This window comes from Acanthopagrus latus, chromosome 7 (assembly GCF_904848185.1).
Source record: "Acanthopagrus latus isolate v.2019 chromosome 7, fAcaLat1.1, whole genome shotgun sequence".
In the NCBI taxonomy this organism is placed as follows: domain Eukaryota; kingdom Metazoa; phylum Chordata; class Actinopteri; order Spariformes; family Sparidae; genus Acanthopagrus; species Acanthopagrus latus.
The window spans coordinates 17508094-17531984 of record NC_051045.1 but is presented as its reverse complement, the minus strand read 5'-3'; the positions used below and the strand labels follow the sequence as shown (position 1 = coordinate 17531984).

At 40.8% G+C, this 23891-nt stretch overlaps 1 protein-coding gene across 2 annotated transcripts; it reads right to left on the bottom strand.

Annotated features, from left to right (window-relative positions):
* Window positions 1–876: 876 nt before the first annotated feature.
* On the bottom strand, window positions 877–22927 carry pik3cd (phosphatidylinositol-4,5-bisphosphate 3-kinase, catalytic subunit delta). 2 transcript variants are annotated; one of them, XM_037104972.1, is made up of 23 exons: window positions 22616–22927; window positions 21187–21361; window positions 20176–20404; window positions 18129–18361; window positions 17641–17817; window positions 16242–16397; window positions 15653–15742; window positions 13662–13883; window positions 11455–11551; window positions 10997–11127; window positions 10860–10910; window positions 10587–10754; window positions 9690–9811; window positions 9422–9565; window positions 9235–9334; window positions 8974–9140; window positions 7603–7712; window positions 7437–7515; window positions 7161–7328; window positions 4933–5056; window positions 4485–4630; window positions 3750–3882; window positions 877–3659 (listed from the first exon to the last, which is right to left on the bottom strand). In XM_037104972.1, exons 2-23 carry the CDS (start codon window positions 21325–21327, stop codon window positions 3522–3524), a joined length of 3126 nt encoding a protein of 1041 aa, XP_036960867.1. In that variant the 5' UTR covers window positions 21328–21361; window positions 22616–22927; the 3' UTR covers window positions 877–3521. The 2 variants fall into 2 exon arrangements, with proteins under 2 accessions (XP_036960867.1, XP_036960868.1); XM_037104973.1 differs by having other exon boundaries at window positions 15653–15739.
* Between the last annotated feature and the right edge of the window lie 964 nt (window positions 22928–23891).

The following is a 23891-nucleotide window of genomic DNA, read 5'->3' as shown; positions in this document are numbered from 1 at the left end:
ACAAGTCATAATTATGAGATCAAATGTTAAAATAAAAGGTAAGCGAGTCAAAATTATGAGATGAAAAAGTTGAAATTGAGACACAATTTTTATTTATGAGATAAAACAGGCCATTTATATCATTTTTTACAAATTATATTAAATTCTTAATTTTGACATGATAAAAAACATAATTGTGTAAGGTTGAAATTGTGAGTTAAGAAACTTTAAAATTTAAAAAAAAAATCAAAGAAAATTTAAATTAAGTAATTATAAATGTTGACTTTTTATCTTATATTCATTTATTTTTTATAAATCACTCTATATTAGTTTTATTTAAATTAACTGTCTGAAATGGGCTTCCAGATATTTGCATTGGCAGTTTCTTCTTTTCTATGTTGTTTCCCACATTAATTGAAATAATCAGATATTATCTCAGCATCATAAAGTACATAAAACATCCCTGTGCTCACTATAGACATTTCACCGTTATATTATTGCCAAAACAATAAACCAACCGGAAATCCACCAGACAAACATGATCACATAATACCAAAAATATGGTGAAAAATCTGAAATGAATTTAATTGCTGCAGCCCCAAATGAGGAGCAAACATTCATTTGTTAAAAATAATAAGGGCTCAGGTAAGATGACTGTTTATTGATTGATACATAAAATGAATAATTAATTTCCCTTTCCTCTGCTCAGTTGTAAACAGACTGCACATCTGTCTGTTATACCCTAAAAACTGGGTTGTCTAATTTTCTAAACTTTACCTGTCAACGGGAAAACTCGTGTCTTTGTGAGGCATGCACTCCCACTGTCTCGTACAGGAGACCACCGAAATGAAATGGAAGCTTCAAACAGGTAGAAAACAAAGATATGTATAACAGATATATTGGATTCTTGAAAGCATCAGTGCGCTCTGCTGTTGCAAAGTGTTTATTGAGTGCACGTTTCCCTCCCAACAGCAAGTGAAACAAAAATAAAAACAGGATGCAGATAAAGTACAGGTCAGGAGGATTTATCTGTCTTAGCTGCACACATGAGAATGAGGCCTGAATCTGAAGAGATTTGTACCATTTCACTGAATTCATGAATTACAATCAGCCCAAAAGGCAACAGCAGTACATTTTATTTTCACAACTTGCAAAAGTAGCTCAACTCCATAAACCCACTCCTCACGGCTTAAAGCAGCTTAAAGCAGCAGTGTTTAGCTGAGCCAATACTGAGGGACAGTGATGACCCATGTTTAAAGTCTAGTCCACAGTGAATATTTGAGAAGCTTTTAAATCTTCTCGCTGTGTAATCTACAGCAGCTCTTGCTATGCTGTAGAAGTCATCATCACACAGAGACTCATACAACCGGTGCAGATCATTGACTGTCATGCCAAATGAGAAGGCTGTGAGAAGCTCATCGTCTTCCTTGCAGGACTGACGGCAAGATATACGGCATGTAAAATAATCTAAAAGCACCATAGAGTTGAATCACACAGCTTGAACAGACAAACACCATTTTGAAGAGCATTAGATACATCAAAACGTGGAGGTGTTTGACACTATAAGCATGAAATCTCTTTCATGGCACCTGGCACATCAGCTCTACAATGCAACGGGAATTACAGTGTATAACTTAAATATCAGAGAATAACACAGGCACACACACACGCACACACACACACACACACACACACACCACACACACATACAAATACACACAGACAGTATCATCTGAGAAAGTACACAAGGTTCAGATTCACACTTTCAAAAGGTCCATGTGTAAAGTACCAGTATATGGCTTATATGAGTCCATAGATGATTTACCTATTTGGGTCTTAATGCCTCATGTATTCATAATTTTTGTCTGATCCTTTGACCAAACATTTATATATCTTTGCCTGGTGCTTGAGAACATTTAGTTTTCATTTGCTCATGATAGCTGTGATTAAAGGAATAGTCTTAAATTTTGAAAAAAATACACCTACTTGTCTTCGTGTGGAGAGTTAGACGAGAGAAAGCAATACCACTCTCATGTCCATTAAATATTAAGAGGAGACAGGCCAGGAGACAGTTAGCTCAGCTAAAGATATTGAAACAGAGGGAATCCCGTAGCCTGGCTTAGTCACTATCTTGGCAGGATTTAATGCTTGGGGCACTTTTCAAAATTGCTATTTTTAAAACACTAAGAAGGCTTGACACAACATGAAACTTTGCTCGTGGTATCACCAGGGTCTCTACAAATAGCTCAACTGAACCACATACACTCTACCCAGATGTGTCGATCCTGAGTATGTCTGGGCTGCCATGACGACAGCTAGAGGAAGAAGCTACTGCTAATGTGAGTGGTTCAGAAACTTTATTTATAGTAAACTCTGTGTCCACAATGTTCTCAATGCTTGTGTTCATATGTAGAGACCCTGGTATAAAATAAAAATCACAGCAACTATATTGTTCCAATAAATATAACATTAGCCAATTGCACATGACTACAGAAGTAAAAATAGATACGCTGAAATATTTATCTAACTAAATTAATAGGCATAATAATCAATTTTGATTTTGTTTGTTTACCAAATATCAATATGTGCGTGTAGTGGGGGCCCAAAAAGAGTGATATGAACTCTTCATCTAACTCTCAGCACATTTATCAAAATATCAAACTATTGCTTTGATGCACAGTAGCTGTTTGGTAAGAGTCTGTTATGACTCACAGGCTGGTAAAAAGGAATGATATTAAATAAAAGGTCCCATGTCAAGTTATTTTCTCACCTTACAATAATCTGTATAATGTTACAATGCTTCCTGTCTACTGGCACTACGAAGGCGACATACTGTACTTCAAGGCAATATTACACATCAATAAGTGATACAGCAGTAAAACACATCTCTTTAAAATATCCTTCATGATTTTGTACAAGTACTGCAGAGTTACCAAATTAAATAAAATACCACAGAATAAAAATCAAAAATACAAGACACAATTGCAAAGAGGCATTTGAAATGAGAGGAAATGACACAGCCATCGAGGGTTGTAAACCTTACAAAAGACTTGAGGTGAAACTGCCGCCCTGTTATTGTACTCCAAGACTAAAGTTGTCATAAAGTTTGTATGCAGTTTGCTCCCTGCTGAGTAATGCAGTCGGTGAGATGAACTTTCAGTCCAAGCTTCTGTTGCAGTGATTCATGACGCTTCTGCAGGAGCAGGTGGTTTTCAAGTAGCAATTTCTTACACATCAAAAAAAGCATAGTTTATACATATTTTGTTGATATGTCCTCAAGGCATTCCATATTGTGTGATGGGAAAATGATGAGTGTGATGTATTTCCTTGAAAATATGTTCCACGGACGTTTCATTGTCTTCGGACGCCTCCACTTAGTCGTTATGTACCACAGACAGGCCAGTAAATTGTAAACAATTGCTGAGTGTCTTTGAATGCCATTAATAAAGTAACATATTTGATTGTGTTTTCATCCCTTTTGTCTCCATAAATTAAAATCCATAATTTTTGGTCTTTCTTCAGGTCCCTTGGTGCAGTGTTCCTCATGGTCTGTTATCTTTGGCCAAGGAGTGCATCATCCAGTTGACCTTTGTCTTCCAGCTCTCCCGCAGAGCTTCGTTAAACTTGACTTTGAAATTCTTCAGTGCCTCTTCATCTGATTTTCCCAAAGCTAAAGAGTCCTTTTGAAAACAAATTAACAGAACATTGTCAATAACACTACCATTATTACCATCATCATCATTAGAATTACCATCAGCGCTGCTGTGTACCTTCAGATACTGGATGTCTTTGAAGGAGGTGAGCTCTGGCAGTCCTGCTGCCTTCATCATTGCGAAGAGGTTGACGAACAGCGTCCCGTTCCGACACAGGATCTTATAGGCCCGCTCACAGTACTCCCTGAACCTGATCACATGGATGCAATAATCAGCCATTGGTTATAAAATATATGGTTTTAAACTTTCCACGATGAGTCCAACAGTGAAGGCAACACTATACGAGTGGAATGGTCCCTATATCACCCACTGTGCAACTTTTGCTACTGAGTGACTAACATCACCGGAGGCCATTTATCTGATTTAACTCAGCTTCCTGTGGAGCCACAAAAAGGGATATTCTATATTTTCACATATGCAGTAAAACCCCCAAAGACCTGTATAAACAATTTAATGAGTAAAATAGGCGACGTTGGCCTTTAATTTGGCAGTCTAGCAGGCACCTTAAATCACATACGTATTACCACATTAACAAAAAAGCTACTTGCTACACTGTTGATGTCATCAGGACACACACCATCCACTTCACTTGCAGTTAAGTTTAATGACAACAACGTTTTGGTACTTAGACCTTCAGTGGGTTATCTTACAAGACAAGGTGTAGACGTCATAAAATATGAAGACAAACATTCAAGGCTTCAGACGAAATCCTTAATAGTTTCAAATGTTAAAAAATGACACTCTGTACAGGCCTTAAAATATAAGAGCAGGAAAAACACAAAAATATTGTACCTCTCAAACTTCTCACTGTTGTTCGTCCGTCCTTGCTGGATCACGTGGACAAAGTCGTATGTCAAGATGAAAGGCACACGCTCCCTGTTGATGCCCAGTTTTCGCTTGAAGTTGCCCAGGAAATGCCCAAAGTCAATGTGGAAGAGCTGAGGAGCAAAGGTGAAAATGAACTTCTGGCTCTGAATCCCTCAGCAAAGTCACATTTAGACACTTACTGAAAATAAAGACCACCTATTCTGACAAAACACTCATTGGAAGTCACAACTTTGTATCATTACTCCTTATTAAACCTTGACATTCCAATCAATATCGAATCTTAAATAGAAGAATCATTTGAATTTGTTTTAAGTTTTATTCACAGTGAAAGTGTAACACTTTTGATTTGGGCTATAAGTTTGCAAATTGCCCTTGTGGTAGATTTCAGTGTCTTTATGAAATATCACAGTACCTGTCCAGTTTCCCTGATCATGATATTGTCATTGTGACGATCGCCGATGCCCAAGACATAAGTAGCTACACAGTAGCCAGCACAGGACAGCGTGAACTCCTCTATTGCCTTATCAAGTTTGTCCCTGGTGACAAAAAAAAGGAAAAGTGGAGAGAAGGAAGCAAAGTATGAGTAGGGTTTGTTCTAGATGTGGAATTTTCCTCACTGCCATATGAAATATTCACAGAGGAGTTCCTGAGTCCTATTAATGATCGACCATCACTTCCTCTCACAGTCTAGACGTGCAGGGGGCTCACTGTGTCAAGCTTTTACTAATTTTCTCCGCTCCATTTTGGGTGCTGCAGCATTTCAAACTAATTACCTTTCTGTTCTGTCTCGCAGTCAGCGGGGCCTGTCTTGCCAACGTGACGTACAAAAGCCTTATTCATTACATTGAATGGTTCTCTCTCTTCGAGGAGCTTTCAGAAAAGACAAGACCTTCAGACAGTCTGGCACCAAATAAAAATCTACTCTTGTTTAATGTTCCTGAAGCTGCAGTCTGCCGATGCACTTTGTGCTGGTCTGTCACGGTTTGGAAACCCTGCACATGATAAACATTTTGACGTAAACAATTTAAACCACACGCGCAGACATCCAGACAACATTTTATGAAGCATTAAACTCAAATGCTCCCAAAACAGATGGGAAAAAAAGTAATTTGTTCATACTGTCAAGAAAGAACTGCTACATACTCTGCACCTGTGTGTCCTTAAAGGAGGCTGATTGCATTTCTTTTTTTTCCCTTTGCTTCAGTGTTTTACATACAGTGTGTTCTTGTGCAGGTAAAAGATCTTGAAAGTCAGAAAAGACAAAGTCCGAACCAACAGAAGCTCCCCACTCCCACTGAAAGTGGTGCTCCTGAAACGCCTCGTCAGTAGTCCTGCCTTAAATTCAGTGACTTTGTGACATCACACTACATCACCATGTCAACATTTGTATAATTTATGCACGTAAAAATTGATTTAGCTCAGCTGCTGTGTTGTTGTTAGCTTTGCTGGCTCAGGCATGTGTGAGCTGACCAATCAGAGGAGACTGGGTTTTCAGGGGGCCGGGCCCTAAAGAGACAGGAGCTAAAACTGAGCGTTTCAGACAAAGGGTGAATACAGAGCTGCAGCACTGGACAATATGAGAAAACTGATGTGTTTTTTGAGCACTAAAACATGTACATCTATTCTTGTTGTAACCCAAAATAAAATTATGAACCTGAAAATGAGCATAATGTGTCCCCTTTAAGTGAAACATTACAATTTAACCAATCAAGTTTGTTACTGCACTGAATTATATTTGTAAAAATAAAAAATGGTAAAAAAAATCTTGACTAGAATTTAAAAAGCTCTTACCTATAATGACTGTCTGTTGTTAAACTATAGGAATGTAATAAATTTAATATCACACTATAACATAATGTAAGCAGATACTATAAGCATTTAAAGTGTTATGAATTTACAGTATTTGTTGACAATTATAACGTCTCCTTTGAGGACATATTGTATAAAAATAAATTCTGTTTTACTGCATTATCATTCATTATCTGTTTTATCTATGTCCATGCATCTGCATACATACACCTTGTTATGTGTTCTATAACATTTATTAATTGCTTGCATGCATTTTTGGAAGAGCAAAATACTAGGAGGGTTTAAATAAAGTCTGACCAACAATACCAAAAATGTCTGTTCAAAACAAAGCCAGCGGATGTGACACATTTCACACCAAGACTGCCTTTCAGTTCCCTACCACACAAAAAATACTTTCAGTGCTATGGTTTGTGCACATTCATTGCTGTTTTTTCACACATCTTGCAATGCAAATGACAAATCTTCACAGAATTTGTCTTATAAATAAAACCAATATACTACCCTGCAGGAAAAGGAAATAACACATATTTGTACTCTTGGACTCCAGTGAAAACACTTTTGTTTGGAGCTACATTCCACCACTATCTTCACTATCATTATCCACTATTACATGTGCCAACAAACAAACACTTCTGTATGCTGGCCTTCTCTGGCAAACTTGAGTTGCTCAGCCTGTTGTCACTGTGTGACCCCAATCATGATAAACAACTAGAAAACTGGATAAAACACCGTGACTTTGAACAGCGCCTGTGTACATATATTTGGACCCCATGCTGGATTCCTGTGGTTACAGAGGTCAATAAGATTATCAAAGGAAATCATCAAACTCACTCAGGATTCTTTGATTTGAGCCAGTTGAGCAGGGCGTCCTTGTTGAAGGCTGCAGTGGCGGCACTGTTACTGCTGTTACGCTGGATATTGGCGATGGTGTCTGAGTTCTTCACCACCTCAATAAGACCCATCTTGTTCCCAGTGGACAAGCAGCCATAAGGGATCATCCTGTGAGTGTGTGCGGGGTGAGAAGAACAGCATCAGGCTGGTCCTCCAGAGGAGCTTAGTGTGCAAACGCATCAACAGCTGCTGTAAACAACTCAGACTGTACTGTACCTGAGATCCAGGCCTTCCTTTTTCCATAAATTCTCCATGAGCCGAATCATCTGGAGGGTCAACATGTCTTGCCGAAGATCTAAAGGTGATGACCGAAAGGTTGTATTGATATTTTATCCTTTAGACCCTGGTATCGAATGTGTGTAGACATGTACTCGTATCTCACCGTCTCCATTCTTGAAGATGATGCCCACCATGTCTCCTTGAGCACAGGGGTTCTTATACATCAGCCAGAGCGGCTTCATCTTGGAGTCCATGAACCTGCACTTCTCTGCACTGCATTGACAAACACGCTCATTGTAAAACACATGGTCGTTATAACCGTGTCTGGCTCATACACTGAGGACGAGCTCCACTTGAAAGTAGAGAAAATGCCTGTTTTTACAAAATACTGTTACATTTTTGTTTTTTAATCCTGGTGACATTTCACAAATATAGTTTTCTTAAATGTGTATGCATTAATGACTTTTGTCTCATGTGGGCCACTGTAGGAAAACAGAACATTTTGTCTAGCACAAACAAGACAACATTATTAATAAAAACACTGCCCAAGGGGATAAAGATGAACAGATTGGAGACAAACAGTACCAACTTTATCTGTAAGGGTTGGAGCTGTGAGAAATACTGTAGGTGTAAGACGAGTGTTGGGGGGTGATGAGTTATGTTTATGTAACAGCAGTACTTCATTAAATTACTTAAAGCTGTTGGCACAGATTTGAGTGCATCACTACTAAGGGCAGGAGGGCTAACCTGGAGCCGTATGTGTCCAGATAAGCTCTATACTTTGGGCAGAATGCAGTCAAATTTTGAGCATTGCTTATGTTTGGCTCACTTATTTCAATGTGCACCTCTCATCAGCCAGTCAAGTCAAGGGGCACTGCTCTGAACAACCGCGACCAGCCGACCACATCAAGGCGTCTGTTCTGGAAATTATATTCAAGAGCGTCGTCTGATCATAAATAATTGTCTGAAACATTCTCGGTGAAGGTTTAAGAGAAACCAAAAGCTTTGTATTATTAATAAATTGTGCTGCTGAGTGGGGGCGATGTGCAGGATTTTCTTTCTTAAGACTGGAGTGATAATTTCCAACACACCTACGTCTGAGAGTTGGATGTGCGACTATTGCCTCAAAAAAAATAATGTGCATGAAATTCAACAACAAAAAATGAGAAAACTCTAACTTAACTGCTGAGTGTATATCTTGTTTAACAGCAGTGAAAAATCAATTTTATTAATACTATCGATGTCAAGCCTGAGGTAATACGATGTCTGGTTTCAATGTGTGTGGCCTTCCAGCTTTATTGCTGAGTTTAAAAACTTCTACATTACTTATTACATTTCAAAAGTAACCTACCTACACACTGAAGATGGCATTTAGTATAATTTAAAATAAAGTCTATGGTTCAATTGTCAATATTCTACATAAATGTATTATTTGGTAATTCAGTAAACCGAGAAAGGGACCAAATCTGCCCCTGGAAATCCAATTAAGCAATGCAATCTGTAGTGTGTGTGTGTGTGTGTGTGTGACACTAACCAGATCTCAGTGAGGACGATGCTGGGGTTGAGTGGTGACAGCAGGTCTGACAGGGCCTCCAGGTAGGACTCCTGTCTGATACATAGCTTCAGGTCATCCACCGTCATCTTCTGGGAGCCTGACTTGACGAAGTCACTCAGAGCCTTCATTTTGCCCAGAGCCTCGTTCTGTGCAGGAGATTTAAGACAGAAGGTCAAAAAAACACTGCACACATTTCAGAGCTTGAAATCGGGTGGAGGGTGCAAGTGTGTGTGAGTTTACTTGTTTGGTTAAGAGCTTGATGTGTTGGATGTTTCCCCTGCAGTAGGCCTCCAGAATCAGGCCAAAGCGCAAACTCACAGACGCCACGTGAGTCTCCGACCTGCAATAAATGCAAATTCTCCGATCAAACAAAACGCTATCACACGCAATCTTTATTTATTTATTTGACTGCTGGACTGCGTCTCACCGGAGATGCCAGAACAGAAAGTGTCCTATCCTCCTGTTAGACAGAGCCCTCTCTAACAGGAAAGTGGCGAGGTCACAGTCTAGATAGGACTCATACTTCAAGACCTGGACCAGCTGGATTAAGTACTGCAGCAGTTCGTCATCACTGCGCACACAGAAAAATGTTCCATTAATGATCATTTTGGAACATAATGAGTGCCATGCCATCTGGGGTAGAAGCAGCCTCTACTGCCTCTGAATATGAGAAAAAACATGAAAGTAATATGTACCTGAGCTTCCTGAGGCATCTGATAGTGAAAGAACGGACCGCTGGGTCGGGGAAACTGTAGTCCAAGAGCTCCAAGGCGTGGATGGCAGGGAGGTCCGGCCAGTTCCTCAGTAAACTCACCATCTGAGGAGAGTCAAAACTCTTATGTGTTTGATGACAGACTTAAGTTCTCTGCTTTAGTGTACTGCCTGATAGCTTTGCTGGTTGGTAGTCCTGCAAAGATTAACCAATTTAGCATTGTATTATTTCAACTATATCTTTACTTTCAAATTTCTATTTACTTTACTATATTCTAAAATTTAATTAGTTATTTCTGTATCGATATCTGTATTATATTCATTTTATTTGGGGGCATTTAATCGATCATAATTTATGTATTGAGCAGTTTATACAGTTATTTCTGATTTGGGCCGGTTCAGTGCTCCATAGTGAGGAGCATTTTGAGTTTTCAGCCATACTAGCTCTGGTCCATCCAATAAACTATCGTCCTCAGTGGATAAATCCTGCTGACAAAATGAGTATTTCTTCACATAATGATTGTTAAAGGTAGCTGCAGTATTTTTAAACTTGGGTATGAGGGGATCCATACAGAAATAATTAGTCCAGAATCTCCCACAATAACAGGGACAAATGGAACAAGGCAGCGGTAGACCAGCAACTCCGATGTTCTGTGAGGTAAAATGTTTTTTTATCAATGGAGTCTGGTGGCTTTGAACGGAGCGATTTTAATGGTAATTTTTGCTTAAAAAAGAAGGATCTTACTCTTCACAGAAAGGTTTTTGTACAAATGACTCATTTAGACCGCAAAATATATTCAAAAAATAGGATCTGAGTTAAAACCATGTAATCAAGTTAAACAAAAGAGATCATAGCGGGGAAATTCTCTCTCCATTTATACCTGAACTACGTCCTCACGCTTGTTCCACTTGGTGATGAGGAGCAGCTTGGACAGACTCTCTGGGTAACGGTCGCGGACCTCTGCACGCAGCTTCCACAGGAGCTCCTTCTCGTCCTCGAAGAACTCTGTGTAGTTTTTGTTGTCCATGATTTCCTTTAGCTTCATGTACTGCGAGAGAGCGACAACAACATGAAAAACAAAAACGCGTGGCAGGAGGCCGCCTCTGCTTCGACTGTGTCAGAACTGTAAAATGTGAGATGCAGAGAGTCTCACCTCTTCTTTAGTGGCAATAGCTGCATCACCGTTCCTCTCCACGTCACTTATCTGAAAACAAATGAGGATTGTTTTTGACTAATGCGTACACAAATATCAGTTTACGTCCTGAAATAAAGCCTCTGTGGAATAAGCACCTTGTCAAGTGGAGGGTAATAGAGAGGATGTGGCCGGATGTTGCTGAAGCGAATGAGAAGCCCGGCAGCGCTGTCCACATTGGGGTTCTTCTCGACTGTTCCCATCGGGTTCAACAGGTCGCCTTTGTCATCTGTGATATAAATGTCAGATATGAAGTGTTCTATTTAGAAGATCTGAATCCATTTAGTGTGCACAATTTTCATTTTCAAGTGACTTTTGTATGTCCACCATGCCAAAGACAGTACAAAGCACTAATTTACAGTCATTTCCAAAACTTAAAAAGGCCGTCTTGTGCATCGGCAACACACAGCGAGTGAATATGTGGGGTTTTGGTAGCGCCACATGTCACTTTGGGTATTTCAGCCCTCACTGTGTGCTGCCAGCCGCTGTGGAGGAGGCTGTTAACATGTGAGTTGCTTTTGAAGAGGAGGAGACATAAGAGGCGGCTGAAAAGTACCCGGAAGAGATGGCCAAGTGGACAAGAGGAACTCCCCGGTCTTCAGCTGGTCCTTGTAGTCGAACACCATGGTGTTCACCCAGGCTATGGGACAGTCCTGAGGAGAGGGACAACGAGGATTAGGATGGCTGATTGGCTTTGAGGACCATCTGCAAGCAGTCACGGCAACAGAAAGCGAAAGCGAGAAAGTGTACTCTCGTTTTTAATCACGATTGTGTTGAGGTTTGATCAATAGCAACCATGTCCACTCATTTAGTTACAAAATAAACAAAATAATAAAAACATTGTGTGTTTTCTTGTAAAGATTCATATAAAAGTTAGTGTCTTATGGGATATAAAGATCTCTATCTATATCTTACACCCAAAAGACGCTTTTAAGATTCTTTAGAACTAAAACCTTTTCATCAATTAATCCAAAACGCATTGAATTATTAAACATCTCTTGTGTAACATCGGCTGTATTTCAGACGTCATGACTTAAAATCAAATTTTACTTCATAATTCATTGTGTTAAATTAAAAAATGTGAAGCAAAGGACTTCACAGCTTCGAGAAAAAAAATGTTCTTGACAGCGACGTCTCAAGCGTTGGAACGTGAAGCAGCAAAAATGGAAATAAGTTCCCAGCAGAGATCAGCTGAAAAATAACACATTATAAACACACTCAGGTTGAAAACGTACCCGGCTAAAACAAGAGACGATGAACAGAAATAAGAGCAGCCACAATAGCTCAACTTCCGTCTGTCTGCCTGACTGCAGGACTTCTCTTCCGGGCAAAAGAAGAGAGAAGTGACTCAGAAAGCGGAAGTGGCCTCGATGCCCAGAAACCCACCTGGGCGACTTAAACAAACATGTTGCCCACAGCTGCAGAAAAAAGAGGAATTTGCTGTTGTTTACTGTAAATGTCAGCGTACAGTATGTGGATTTTGTGGAGGGTGTGTCCAGTGCAGTCTGTCAGTGTAGTACTACTGATGTATGTGTATGTAGGTCCATGTACAAGACAGGCTTAAACAATAAGTATATAGTGAGAAGGAGGTAAGAACTTAACCTGTCTAAGTCTATTTTATTTACGTTACTAATAGTACAATAAAGTATCAAGAATTGAATCTTTAAAAATTGAACAAAACGAACAAAATCTGTGAAACCAACTGCAAGTGTTCAGAGCTCTTCGCCTCAAATCACCCACTATAATTTATATAGATTATACTATTTTAACACAGACGCACCTATTTTATACTGATGACACATTCTTGTATATCAAGTGTAAAATCAGCATGTCTTTGTACAAAAAATTCATTTCACTTCATGTTATTCAGAAGAAACCTACAGCTGTGGGGCGGTAGCATCAGAGCAAAAGAAAATTAAAAATGAAATACATTTTGGGTGAACTGTTGCTTTAAGAAGAATGACACTTGTACTTCCACTGTACTGGATTCACATGCTTAATTACCTGGTTACTTACTGTTTACAACTCTAATATTTGCATTGCATTAACTTTGCACTTGTCCCCAACAGCAACACATTTATTTTATACATTATATTTGATTCTGACATTTTAACTTCAGCCCTCATATTTCTTTATGTGCCAGATTCTAATTTTGTGAATGTTATTTTCTTTGTTAATTTATAAACATTTAATATATTTCATATTTGTATGAGCGTTGTTGGAGGGAGCCCAAAGACGACTGCTTCCTTGTCACCATTGTGCTTATGATGACAATAACAATAACTGTGAAAATAACCGTGACACTTGAGTTGCAGAGGACTGCTTTGCACAGTTTTAAGGCCCATACTCTAATCCGTCTCCAGGTTTGATCTTAAAGATGAGAAATAAATTAAAAGGTAAAAGTCTAAGCAAGCAGCAGTGCTGTAAAATATGAAGTGCATCTGTACGGATGAATTCAGAATTCCTTGAAAATGTTTGGCCATTCCTTCTCTCCTTGGTGTGATGTACAGATAAAAGAGCTGCAGCGGATGAAATGTTAACCGCAGCCTTGCCACTGAACACCCTTGCACAACCAGACGCAGCAGCAAAACACACCCACACAGCTACACACACTGACTGTGCACACCACACACCAGAGAGGAAACAGATCTGTTTGTGCTTGCTAACAAATTCACACCCACCAGCCCAAACAGTCGCCTACTCAATCACAAACCGTACACTAAGGCCCTGAAAAAAAACGCCATGAGCCTGTGATGGACTCACCGCTTTCTTATTCTTCTTTTTGGTGCCTCGGGGCTTCTTGGCTTTCTCTATGACAGCGTAGAGAGCGAAGCACAGGCGGCTCATGCGTGGCAGGTCGGCCACGTTGATGTCAAACTCCAGCTTCTGATCCCACAGCGGCTCAGAGCACACAGTCACCTCCGAGCTCGTCACCACCTTACAGAGCAGCTCGCTGCCGTGGAACAGGCCGGCCTGCACCACCAGCTGGATGGACACACACACACATGCACACACACACACACACACACACACACACACACACACACACACACACACAGAGAGGAGTGATTAGGTGGAGACGTGCGGTTTGTGAGCTGAACAGTTTATCACTTTGGTGAGGGAGATTGTTTGTGGAAGATTGACAGACTTCACCAGATGATTCAGAGTTTCCTGTGTAGCTCAGACTATGAGTCAATGGGTCTACACACATTCAGAATGTAAGCAGGTGGCATGCAGAGTCAGTTGAATGTGATAAACAACCAGCCGGACTCAAAATCCAATATTCTGCGACCATTAAGCTCCTGCCTTTTGGCAAATCAAGATATTCTGAATCTATAGTAATACAAAATCTACGAGTGGCTATTCTCCTCCAGGCCGTGTTTTCAAGCCTCCGCCTGCCAACTGCAGACATGACTGATAATTATGTGACAGGACAAATTTGCCATCAGTCATGATGTGCTCTGAGGCAGCAGCCGGAAGTGCACTTACACTTAATAACCCATCCAAACTGTAACACGGTTATGAAACTGAATCACAAACACACAGACACACATTAACAGACTGCCCTGCGCGTGTCCTCGCTCTCGTCTCTTTCTTTTCTTGTTTGTCAAAAACTCTCTTTGCGAAATGCCGCAAGTCCATTGTCATTATTAATTCATCGTACTTTCACGATTACTTACAGTCAATAAAATGTCCAAAAAAACTGTTTAACACTTCTGCTTCTTGCTTCTTTTGTCCAAATGACAATCCAAAATCCAAATATTTTTCATTCATGAATGGCAGAGAAAAGCAGCAAGTCCTACATTCAAGAAGCTGGAACCTGGAATGATTTAAAGGACCAGTTCACCAAAAAATGAAAAACTCTGGCTTCATAAGACCTGTCCAGTGTCACCGAAGTCTCTGGAAGCCTCGAGATCCCAAACTGATTTGAAAAGATGTTATCTACATCCTTGATGTGTGTTCGAGCTTTTGCATCAGTGACAGATGGGGTGCGTGATAATGCTTTTAGCTCAGCAGTGACAGTGAAGATTTTCGGCATAAAAAAAGGATTAAAAAAATAATGTCCCTTCAAACTAATTTGGGATCTTGGGATCCACTTAAGTTGTTCAGGAGATCCTGTTTTGCTACAGAAATGGAATGAAATATGTGGATAATGAAGCTTCACCCGAATTTCCATCATCATGATGGTGAGCAGATAAAAGAACAAATAATACCTTTGAAATCTTTGTTGAACCTTTCCTTTAAACGATCATCGAACTAGTTGGCAATTACTTTGCATATATTTTCTTCCAACTGACTAACTGATTAATCAGCTACTCTTTGCTGCTCTACCTTTGACATCTGCAGGGGAACGTTTTGAATTTGACCGACAGCGACAACGTTGTACAAATTTCGACATGGCTCCACGCCTGTCTGCAATAGTAACAACGTGCATGCATCGGCTTCAAAAAAAGAAGTGCACTGAAAGCGAGAGAGGGAGAGACACCATGAAGTCGGCCTTTTTTCTTAGAATCTAGGCCTCAGAGTGAGACGTAAAAATCAGATAGGCCCTCCCCACTTCCTGTTTTGAAGCTTAACCAACCGCCTTGATGAATTATGGGAAACATGTGGTCTGCACCATGTGACCCCCCCTGTCATTTACATGTCAACCTCCCGCCGTTTGTACAACTGAAATAGAGATATTGGTAAACAAGTGAATGCCACACTTCATTGAGCAGCAAAGCGAGAGAAAACCCACACAAAACCACACCGACCTTCATTCCTTCGTCTGCGTTGACTCGGCTGCCCTGCAGCAGGTGAATGTAGAAAGGCTCATTGATGGACCAAAGAGAGGAGGTGTTCTGCTGTAGGAGGAGAGGACATTTCATTTTTCCCTCCCAATCTTTATATTTTGAGCTACATTCATGCCATTCGCTGGATCTTGAGTCATGAAATTGTTGCTACATTTTCCTGTTTGGCAAAAGATAGTAACAACAAAGCCGACTTTCAGAAGAGTGTTCAAAAAAAAAAAAAAAAGGGAACAAACTTTGAAACTAGGAGACACTGACAAAAAACGTCTCCAAGCCACTTGGATTAAGTCTGAAAAACAGTCACATTTTCTTGTTCTTTACTGCTAATAGTTTTTTTTTCTGTGAATCGTGTCAGATAAAAGCTAACAAAGTAGGTAACACTGCAAAAGGAGCTACAGTAAATGCAAGCGGAGGTGTAAATTATCAACACTGTGTTTCACAGCATGTGTTCAAAGTCCGCGGTCCAGTTGAGGAGCCACACCGGTGGAGAGAGAGAGAAAGAACCAGTGCTGCTCTGTTAATGAAAGACGGCATCCGTCCGCTGACCTCTCACCTTCTTCAGGGGCAGTGGAGGAGGTCTGGACAGGGAGCGACTCTTGAATACCTGGCTGCACATCCGGCCCTGCTCCTCCTGATATTTGCTGATGGTGGAGTGGTGCACCATGGTGAGATGAGGGTTTTGGCCATTTCTCAAACATGAGAAAATGTACTGAAAGACAGCGGGAGGGGACAGATGAGGAGATTTTGCTGTTTACTGGTACAGCTATCAGTCAGTTCACCCACAGATATTTCCCAGTGTTCTGACAGCACTGGTTAACTCCTGCAGGCAGTTCATTTGCTGTAGGTTAATGCAGCCCAAATCTCATTACGTGTGGATGGATGCAGTTCCTTTTCTGCAGGGCTGCTAGACAGATATGAGTCACCCCTGCAGGTAGCTGCAGTTTGAAAATCAACACTGAGAGGGGTCTCCTGCCACCAAAACCTCAGATCGCCCCGCTCCTCATCCGGCAATCATTTCGGCTATTACAGGGCTGATCGCTGCCATGCAGGGACAAACTCACTGAAAAAGACACCCAGTGAGAAAATAAAAGCTCTAGAGCCGACAGAAAGTGACCACTACTGTTGTGCTTCTTCATGTTTAATCGTGTGTCAGTAGACATTTTGACCCAGACTGACATTTATGGACTATGTCATGTGAAAGTGAAAAAAATCTGAGTTGGAACATCTTCTCCAAAACTACAAAGTGTGTCTTTAATGTTCTTTAAAAAATTCACTGTTTGGTCAGTTTCTTTGCAAAAACAACATGTTGGTGACAAATTGTGATTTTAAACAAATCTACTCTAGGACTGAAATACTAACCAGGGGAAGGACTTGTGTTTTTCTCAATACATATCAGTTCTGAATATTCTGAAATAGTTTCATTACTCCTTTTCAATGGTTTTGATCCACCGGCAGCAGCTGCACTCAGTTTATGCAGTACAGTATCAAATACAAGTGTTTTTCAAGATACTCCAGTATTGAGACTTGGAGCCATGCTTAGTGGTAAACTTGACCACCATGATTCTTCAGTCTGAATGAGAACTGAGTCTCTTGGAAAAAGATACTTTCCTGTAACAATCCCAAACATGAAGACAAGGCAACACAGGATATGCTTAAAGACAACAATGCTAATGTCCAGTGTTCCGCAAATCCAAAATGTGTTGTCACTTTCACTTTCTCTGCATTTAACTGACTCGTGAAACTTTCTCCCAACAGAACAATGTGGCAAAACTGTAGCATCTTAATGTGCAAAAGTTAATATAGACATTTAATTCACAGAGTCAAGGTTTCTCTCTACTTAACTCTACTTCATGTTGCTACGAAAGAGGGGAATAAATGTGAAAAGGAATACAACTTGAACAAAAACAATAACATCTGAAAAGGGGCAGCTGTGTTTCCACTCAAAGACTCACTTTGAACTGGCACATGGGATGGTTCCCATAGATGAACTCCCAACTCCCGTTCACCTGTAGGGTGTAGTCCTCGGGCTCCTGTCTCACAGAGCGAAAGACAGTGGCCTTCTTCTTCAGGGCACTCCTCATCAGAGCCACCGGGAAGTCCTGAGGATCCTGCTGCAGCATGAAGCTCTCCTGTGAGGGCCACAGACAAGTTCTTTAAAACAGAGGTGCCAGGTTAACAGTAAATCAGACCAGATGTAGCTTTCATGTCTGTGGATGTTGTTCCCGAGTGATGTTTTGAAGCTTGTGCTGTAGGAGGGGGATTTCCCAAGGTGCTCACACTTACATAAAAATCATACTCCTCGCCATTTGTTGACACAAGGTGGAACTACAGTTTTTCCAATCAAAGCCGTTGAGCTCTCTATATGTGCTGCCCCATCACACTTCAACATTTTCACACACACTGTGTGACTCATAAAAACTACAACAGCAGATCTACTCACATCGCTAGCCTCAAACTTGACGTTGATGAAAATCTTCTTGGCGTTCTTTGACTTGACGCTCCCACATGCCGGTGGAAAGCAGCATGGCTCCAAGTCACATGGGAAGCTGTACTCCATCCACTGCTGCCACGGCAACGCCTGCCGCTCCTGAGCCTTTACTTCGCAAAAGGTGCGCATCTTCGTCCGAAACTCGTTCACCTCGTGGTTCTTCTGGGCCTCGAACTCATGCAGACCTGAGAAATCATAATCAGAGGTGTAATGCGTGAGATTTAGCCACCTGTCCGATTCATATTCCAATCAGCATATCACCAGAGTGAGTGCTAACTGCTGCTAACAGTAGCTGCTGTTAGCTAGTTAGCCCCGTTAGCCACAGCCCACTTAGTTGACACTGCCTGGACTGGGAGCTCAGAGGACAGGGGGAGGGCTGGTGTTTCCACTGCTAGCTGGTCAGTATGCTAACTTGACATAATGTCACAAGTATAATTTCTCATTTTGTTGGTCATCTTTGCTCATTTTTTTAATACATTTTTGAATAAAATCCACTTAAATTTTCAGAACAATTTTGGTATGCAAACATTTACTGGATCTGCCTGAGAGCTGACCATGTTTTTGTTCTATGAAACCCAAATGAAACTCATAAAAACACCTATAGCAAATATAATTCTGTATGAAGACACGATGAAGTAAAAATTTTACTAAGTGGGGTGAGAAATGTTACTTAGCATGAGCTAGCCTAGCTGCTCTCCAATTTCAATCTAAATTAGCTCACAGCTAACCAGTAACTTGTTGATCTTTCAAGATAATTGCAGCAAAACAAAGAAACAGTTCCTTCTTTTTCACTCAAGTGTTTGTTTGCCAGCTTTGCTAACTGCTCCGAAAAATGGCGGGCATTAGGTTCCACCAATAAAGGTTTTAACACTGCCTACAGGAACTTTTCTGCCTCCAGAGCAGCTCCAGCCAGACCACTGAATCACTGTCATATTCATATTGTCCATTCTATGAGCGCCGCCAGTGAGCTTGTTGCAACGGCTGTTTCTCTGCTCTTAAAAACCAACCGAGCCAGTCAGTTCTGTATGCGGGATGGGTCACCCTCTGGTGCCACCCAACAATAAAATTCCAGTATTCCCTACAATATCATCTTGGTATTTGGTACATATTGATGTATTCAATATTGTCGCCCAGTTCAGAGCATTAAGTGATTTTGAGGAGATCTAAAAATATTGTGATGTATATTGTGTCACAATATAGCCTATAATATTATCCTTGGGTCATATCATCATACCCTGAATACCTTCATGCAGGTTGTTGAATGTTGATTTACAGAAATAACAATTATCAGAACAACATATGTCTTCAGTTAACGTCAAAAGCATTACCTGCTTCAAGCAGCCACTACTGCAGCTTCCTTATTACCCGAAAATGATGATGACATATGCGTCACTGTGAGTCAGCACTGATGGCTTAGTGACAAACAGTCAGATTTAAGGAGGCAGTATGTAAGAATCTTAGCTGAATACATTAGTTATTACATTATTACGTTAAATAAGAGTTAACTACAATAATAATCTGAACGTGTATAATTAGCAGTTTTGGCATCATGATATCTTTATAATGTTTATGTATACAATTTAGATCTGACCCGTCCTGGTCCAAAGCTCCTGTGCTTCAGTTAGAGGTTACTCCTGTCATATGTTGCTGCCTGTTTGTTTAGAGTATGAAGGTAACAGGTGACAAATTCTTACATATTTGCGTCTTTAATAATGAAGCAAAGCTAAATGGTGATTCAGTCTGAAATTGCCACTATAGTTCACCTCTTTATTGTATTCCATGTATTGATCAATTATTCTGCTCACTTGGCGGGAGAAATAAGAAACCTGTCCAGTGATTCTGACAGGTCGAACCAGGCAGGTGTAAAAGACCTACATCGCAAACACTCTCAAAGACTTCTAGACGCTGACAGAGGTCTGCTTCTTATCTTGCACTGAGCATCTACACAACAATACCACCAAACACTAACACCCTCAACAAACAGGGGGATGCTGCTGACCTTTTCCAATCAACAGGCTGATTTGTGTGTTGGTGAGCTTCTCCACTCGGTCGCCCTCCCTCGCCACCAGCCTCAGGACGCACATGAAGGGCCGCACGTCGCTGATGCGCCTCGATTCCTCCTCCAGCTCCTCCCTCTCTGCTGTCTGGTTGATGCAGGTGAAGACGTACGCGTCGGGATCACCCAGTGCACTGAACAGTGCCTCACTTCTGGCATTTTTCCAAACCATCTGAAACAAGAGACGGAAGCGATGCAGGAGGTTGAGGGCGCAGTGTTCATCAGTGTACAGGGTGCTCTCTGTGCGTGTGAGACATACGCTCCGGGGGGGTCACGCTCACACCCCGTGCTGCGTCTTTGCTATTTTGGGAAGCGGGAGAAATCACGCTGTTGTGGAACAACATGTTTGCCTCTAATGAGCTACAATGACAAGTTATTGTGTACTAAAAAAAATATATAAAATGACCCCAGCAGTTTTTGAACATTTTCTAGAATTCTTTGTGAATTACGCACGATTGGAAAGACATTTAATCTCTTAATCATCTTAACAGCTTCCAAGAGTATCATTACTTAACACAGCTAAATCAAACAGCCTGAAGTGGCAGAACTGTTGGCATAGAAACGGGCACATTCACATTTAACAGCAGATCTGCCTCAGCAGAGAGCTGGCCGTGTATACCAAGGAGGAGAGAAAGCTGTGGCTCCGTCTCTTTCTCACAGTTGCATCAAAACTTCAAGATGGATCAGGAGCAGCAGAAAGCGTTGTTTGGATTCTAATTAGTTTAATGTCTGGAGGAGATATTAAGGCGACCAATTTGCTTGAAAGCGTATTGAGCAAATATTGTAAATAACAACAGCGTTTGCAATTGAGCTCGTCAGAGCTGCAGCGCAGCAACAGACATGATGCAATAACACCGTATATCATCTATCAGCAGTGGAAATGATTCTATCAGGGTTTTACTGGTCTCCAAAAACAGCGACTGATGACTGAATTGAGATTTGAGGTGGCCGTACTTTTTTGATGCTCTTGATGGTGTCGTGTCGAGACACAGGGAATTTGAGGAAGATCCCGGTAGGCAGCAGGAAGTCCATCACGATCCCTTGGTCCCCCTCCTTCTCCCATTCCTCCTGCATCCCATACTTCCCCGGGGGCATGGTGACGGCCTCTCATTTACCGTCAGCTCCTCTGCTGCTCACCGGAAAACACACGCACACACACACACACACAGAGGAAACACAGCCCCGGTTAATAAGTCCACTATTAACATGTGTGTTACTGTACGTGTGCAGTGTGTTAGGTGCTGTAACACTGTTGCTTCTCAACAGTGTGTACGACGTGAACGGACACTACTGAGTGTGTAGTTCCCTTCTTTCATTGTCTCAATGCAGTTTAAAGGTGCATTATGAAGCGTAGGGAAGAAATGTTAATCAGATGACAAAGCTCTTCACTGACTGATTAAATGAAATAAACACACTCTCCATTTTCATGACTGAATAAACTGAATGGACAAACCGACCTTAAAGGACAACACATTCCTACTGTTGCACTTTGCTTATATTTGGCGTACCCCGCCACCTTTTTCACTTTAAACCTTAAAGCCCTTTGAGAGCAGCTTGTTTATTCAGCTATAAGAAAAATAAATATTTACGAGTTTGTATTATTACCTAATTAGTATTGTAAATATTGAAATTGTGACTTTGAATTTCATCTCCAAAAACGCCATAGTGCCCCTTTAATGCATGAATACTAATATAAGGTATGAAATAGCAAACCAAGGCAATTTTAACGTGTGTTTTTCAAGTGCTGCCATCAGTTTATGATCTGCAGTTCGTTATGCGGATGTAATTCCTGCACCTCCAACCCTCACACACTGAATTTTCTGACAGAAAGAAGCGTCCGGGGGTCAAATGAGGTGAAGATACACTAAAAGGAAACTTAAATTGACTGAATAACCACGCAGCACAAAAAAAGAAAAAAAAAAAGAAAAAAAACAAAAAAAACAACACACATCTGGGACATTTTGACGCCCTGTTTCATGTCAGCCTATTGAAATGACTGCGCAGACAGAACACAGTGTATGTTGAATGCCATCTCCAGTAGTTTGCCATAAAGTAATTCTACACTATTGATTTCAGTAAGAGGAAACTTGTGCTGTGTGAGCTGCAGTGGCTGCCAGATGTAGGGCTGACTTACCAGCCCATAAATAAAAATGCATCTGAGTGAAATGCTGTAACACCTAAAGTGTGTGTGTATAATGATAACAGGCTGTCACATTATGTAAGATAAATGAGAAACATCTTTTCCAAATCAGCGAGGAAACAAGACTTGTGCAACCAAACTCCGTTCATAAAACGTGGCATTTAAGCCTATTGGTTATGAACTAACTGACATTTATCATACGCGAGAGGCTTTTCCAACCTGTTAGCGCAGACAGACACTTGCCTCAGGGCTCTACACGCCGGTCATCTCCTCATGCTCCTGATTACAGCGAAGATGGAGGCTGGAACATCACGGGGACACGTCTCTCTCTCGGTGGGAGAAGCGAGGTGACGGTGAGGGGTGTTGTAAATCCAGCTCAGACAGAAGAAGCGCCGGCTCGGCTCATGCGAAGCGGTGGAGGGTTTCCCTGCGTCGTCATTCACACACAGCGAGCGTCGTCGCACCGAGCCGGACTGTAACCGAGCGGCTGCGCTCTGCTGCCTCTCCGGCTCCCCCGCGCGCCAAGGGACCGTCCACCAAAACTTTAGTCCTCGCGAAGTGAAAGTAACGCTCTCTCTCTCTCTCTCTCTCTCTCTCTCTCTCTCTCTCTCTCTCTCTCTCTCTCTCTCTCTCTCTCTCTCTCTCTTCAACTTCCGCCTTCTGTTCCTCCGAAATACACGCGTGTTGGTAATCATTAATCATCTTTTCTTCTTCTCTTCGGTGTAATATCTGAAGCGATAGTCAATTAATCAGTTAGTTAGCTGAAAAAAAAACAACTTTCTGGACGTTTCTTTTCAAGCAATATGTAAAATATTTGCCACATACTCAAATGTGAGAATTTTCTGTTTTCTTTTTTCTCCCAGAATATTCATAATAAATATATATTTTTTAATGTATAAGTATTCACATCCTGCAGCCCAAGTTAAATGGCCACTCTTGTTTCGGAGACGAAATTCTAACTCAGAATTTGAATATTTACAATATGTAATGAGGTGATAATACAAAGAGAAACTTGAATTTTTTATTTTTTATTTTTTTTACCATAAGCTGTTCTCAGAGGAAAGATAATGTCTACAGAACACTGTGTGAAGCTGGAAAGGTGGCAGGGTCCGCCACATGTTTACAAAGTAAAACAGTATCAAATGTTGTTGTCCTTTATGGTCAGTTTGGTTATTCGGTTTATTCATCTATGAAAATGAAGAGATTTTCTTTATTTAGTTTGTTTAGGAGTAATAAAGATCTCTCAGTCCTGATTAAGATTACTTCCCCTAAACTACGCAGTGCACCTTTAACATCTCACTTGATAGTACTTTAGGTGAATCATAGTGGGCAAATATGATTCATTGATTGCACCTGATATCGTAAACGTCTGGTTTTGTTTATAGCCTATTTGGTGGACCCTGCCACCTCTCTAGCTTCAAAACAATTTTACACAGACTTTATCAGTTATGGGAAAAAAAACCAATCTATTTCTCTTTCTGCATTTGTGTTTTTACCTTCAGTAATGTAAATATTACCT

Excerpts from the sequence above, each read along its gene's own strand:
- pik3cd (XM_037104972.1), bottom strand. The coding sequence starts at position 21,327 with ATGCCCCCGGGGAAGTATGGGATGCAGGAGGAATGGGAGAAGGAGGGG. Across the intron at positions 7,713-8,973 it reads ATCGTCCTCACTGAGATCTG|TGCAGAGAAGTGCAGGTTCA; the intron begins GTTAGTGTCACA and ends TTGTCAATGCAG. Across the intron at positions 3,660-3,749 it reads AAGACATCCAGTATCTGAAG|GACTCTTTAGCTTTGGGAAA; the intron begins GTACACAGCAGC and ends TGTTTTCAAAAG.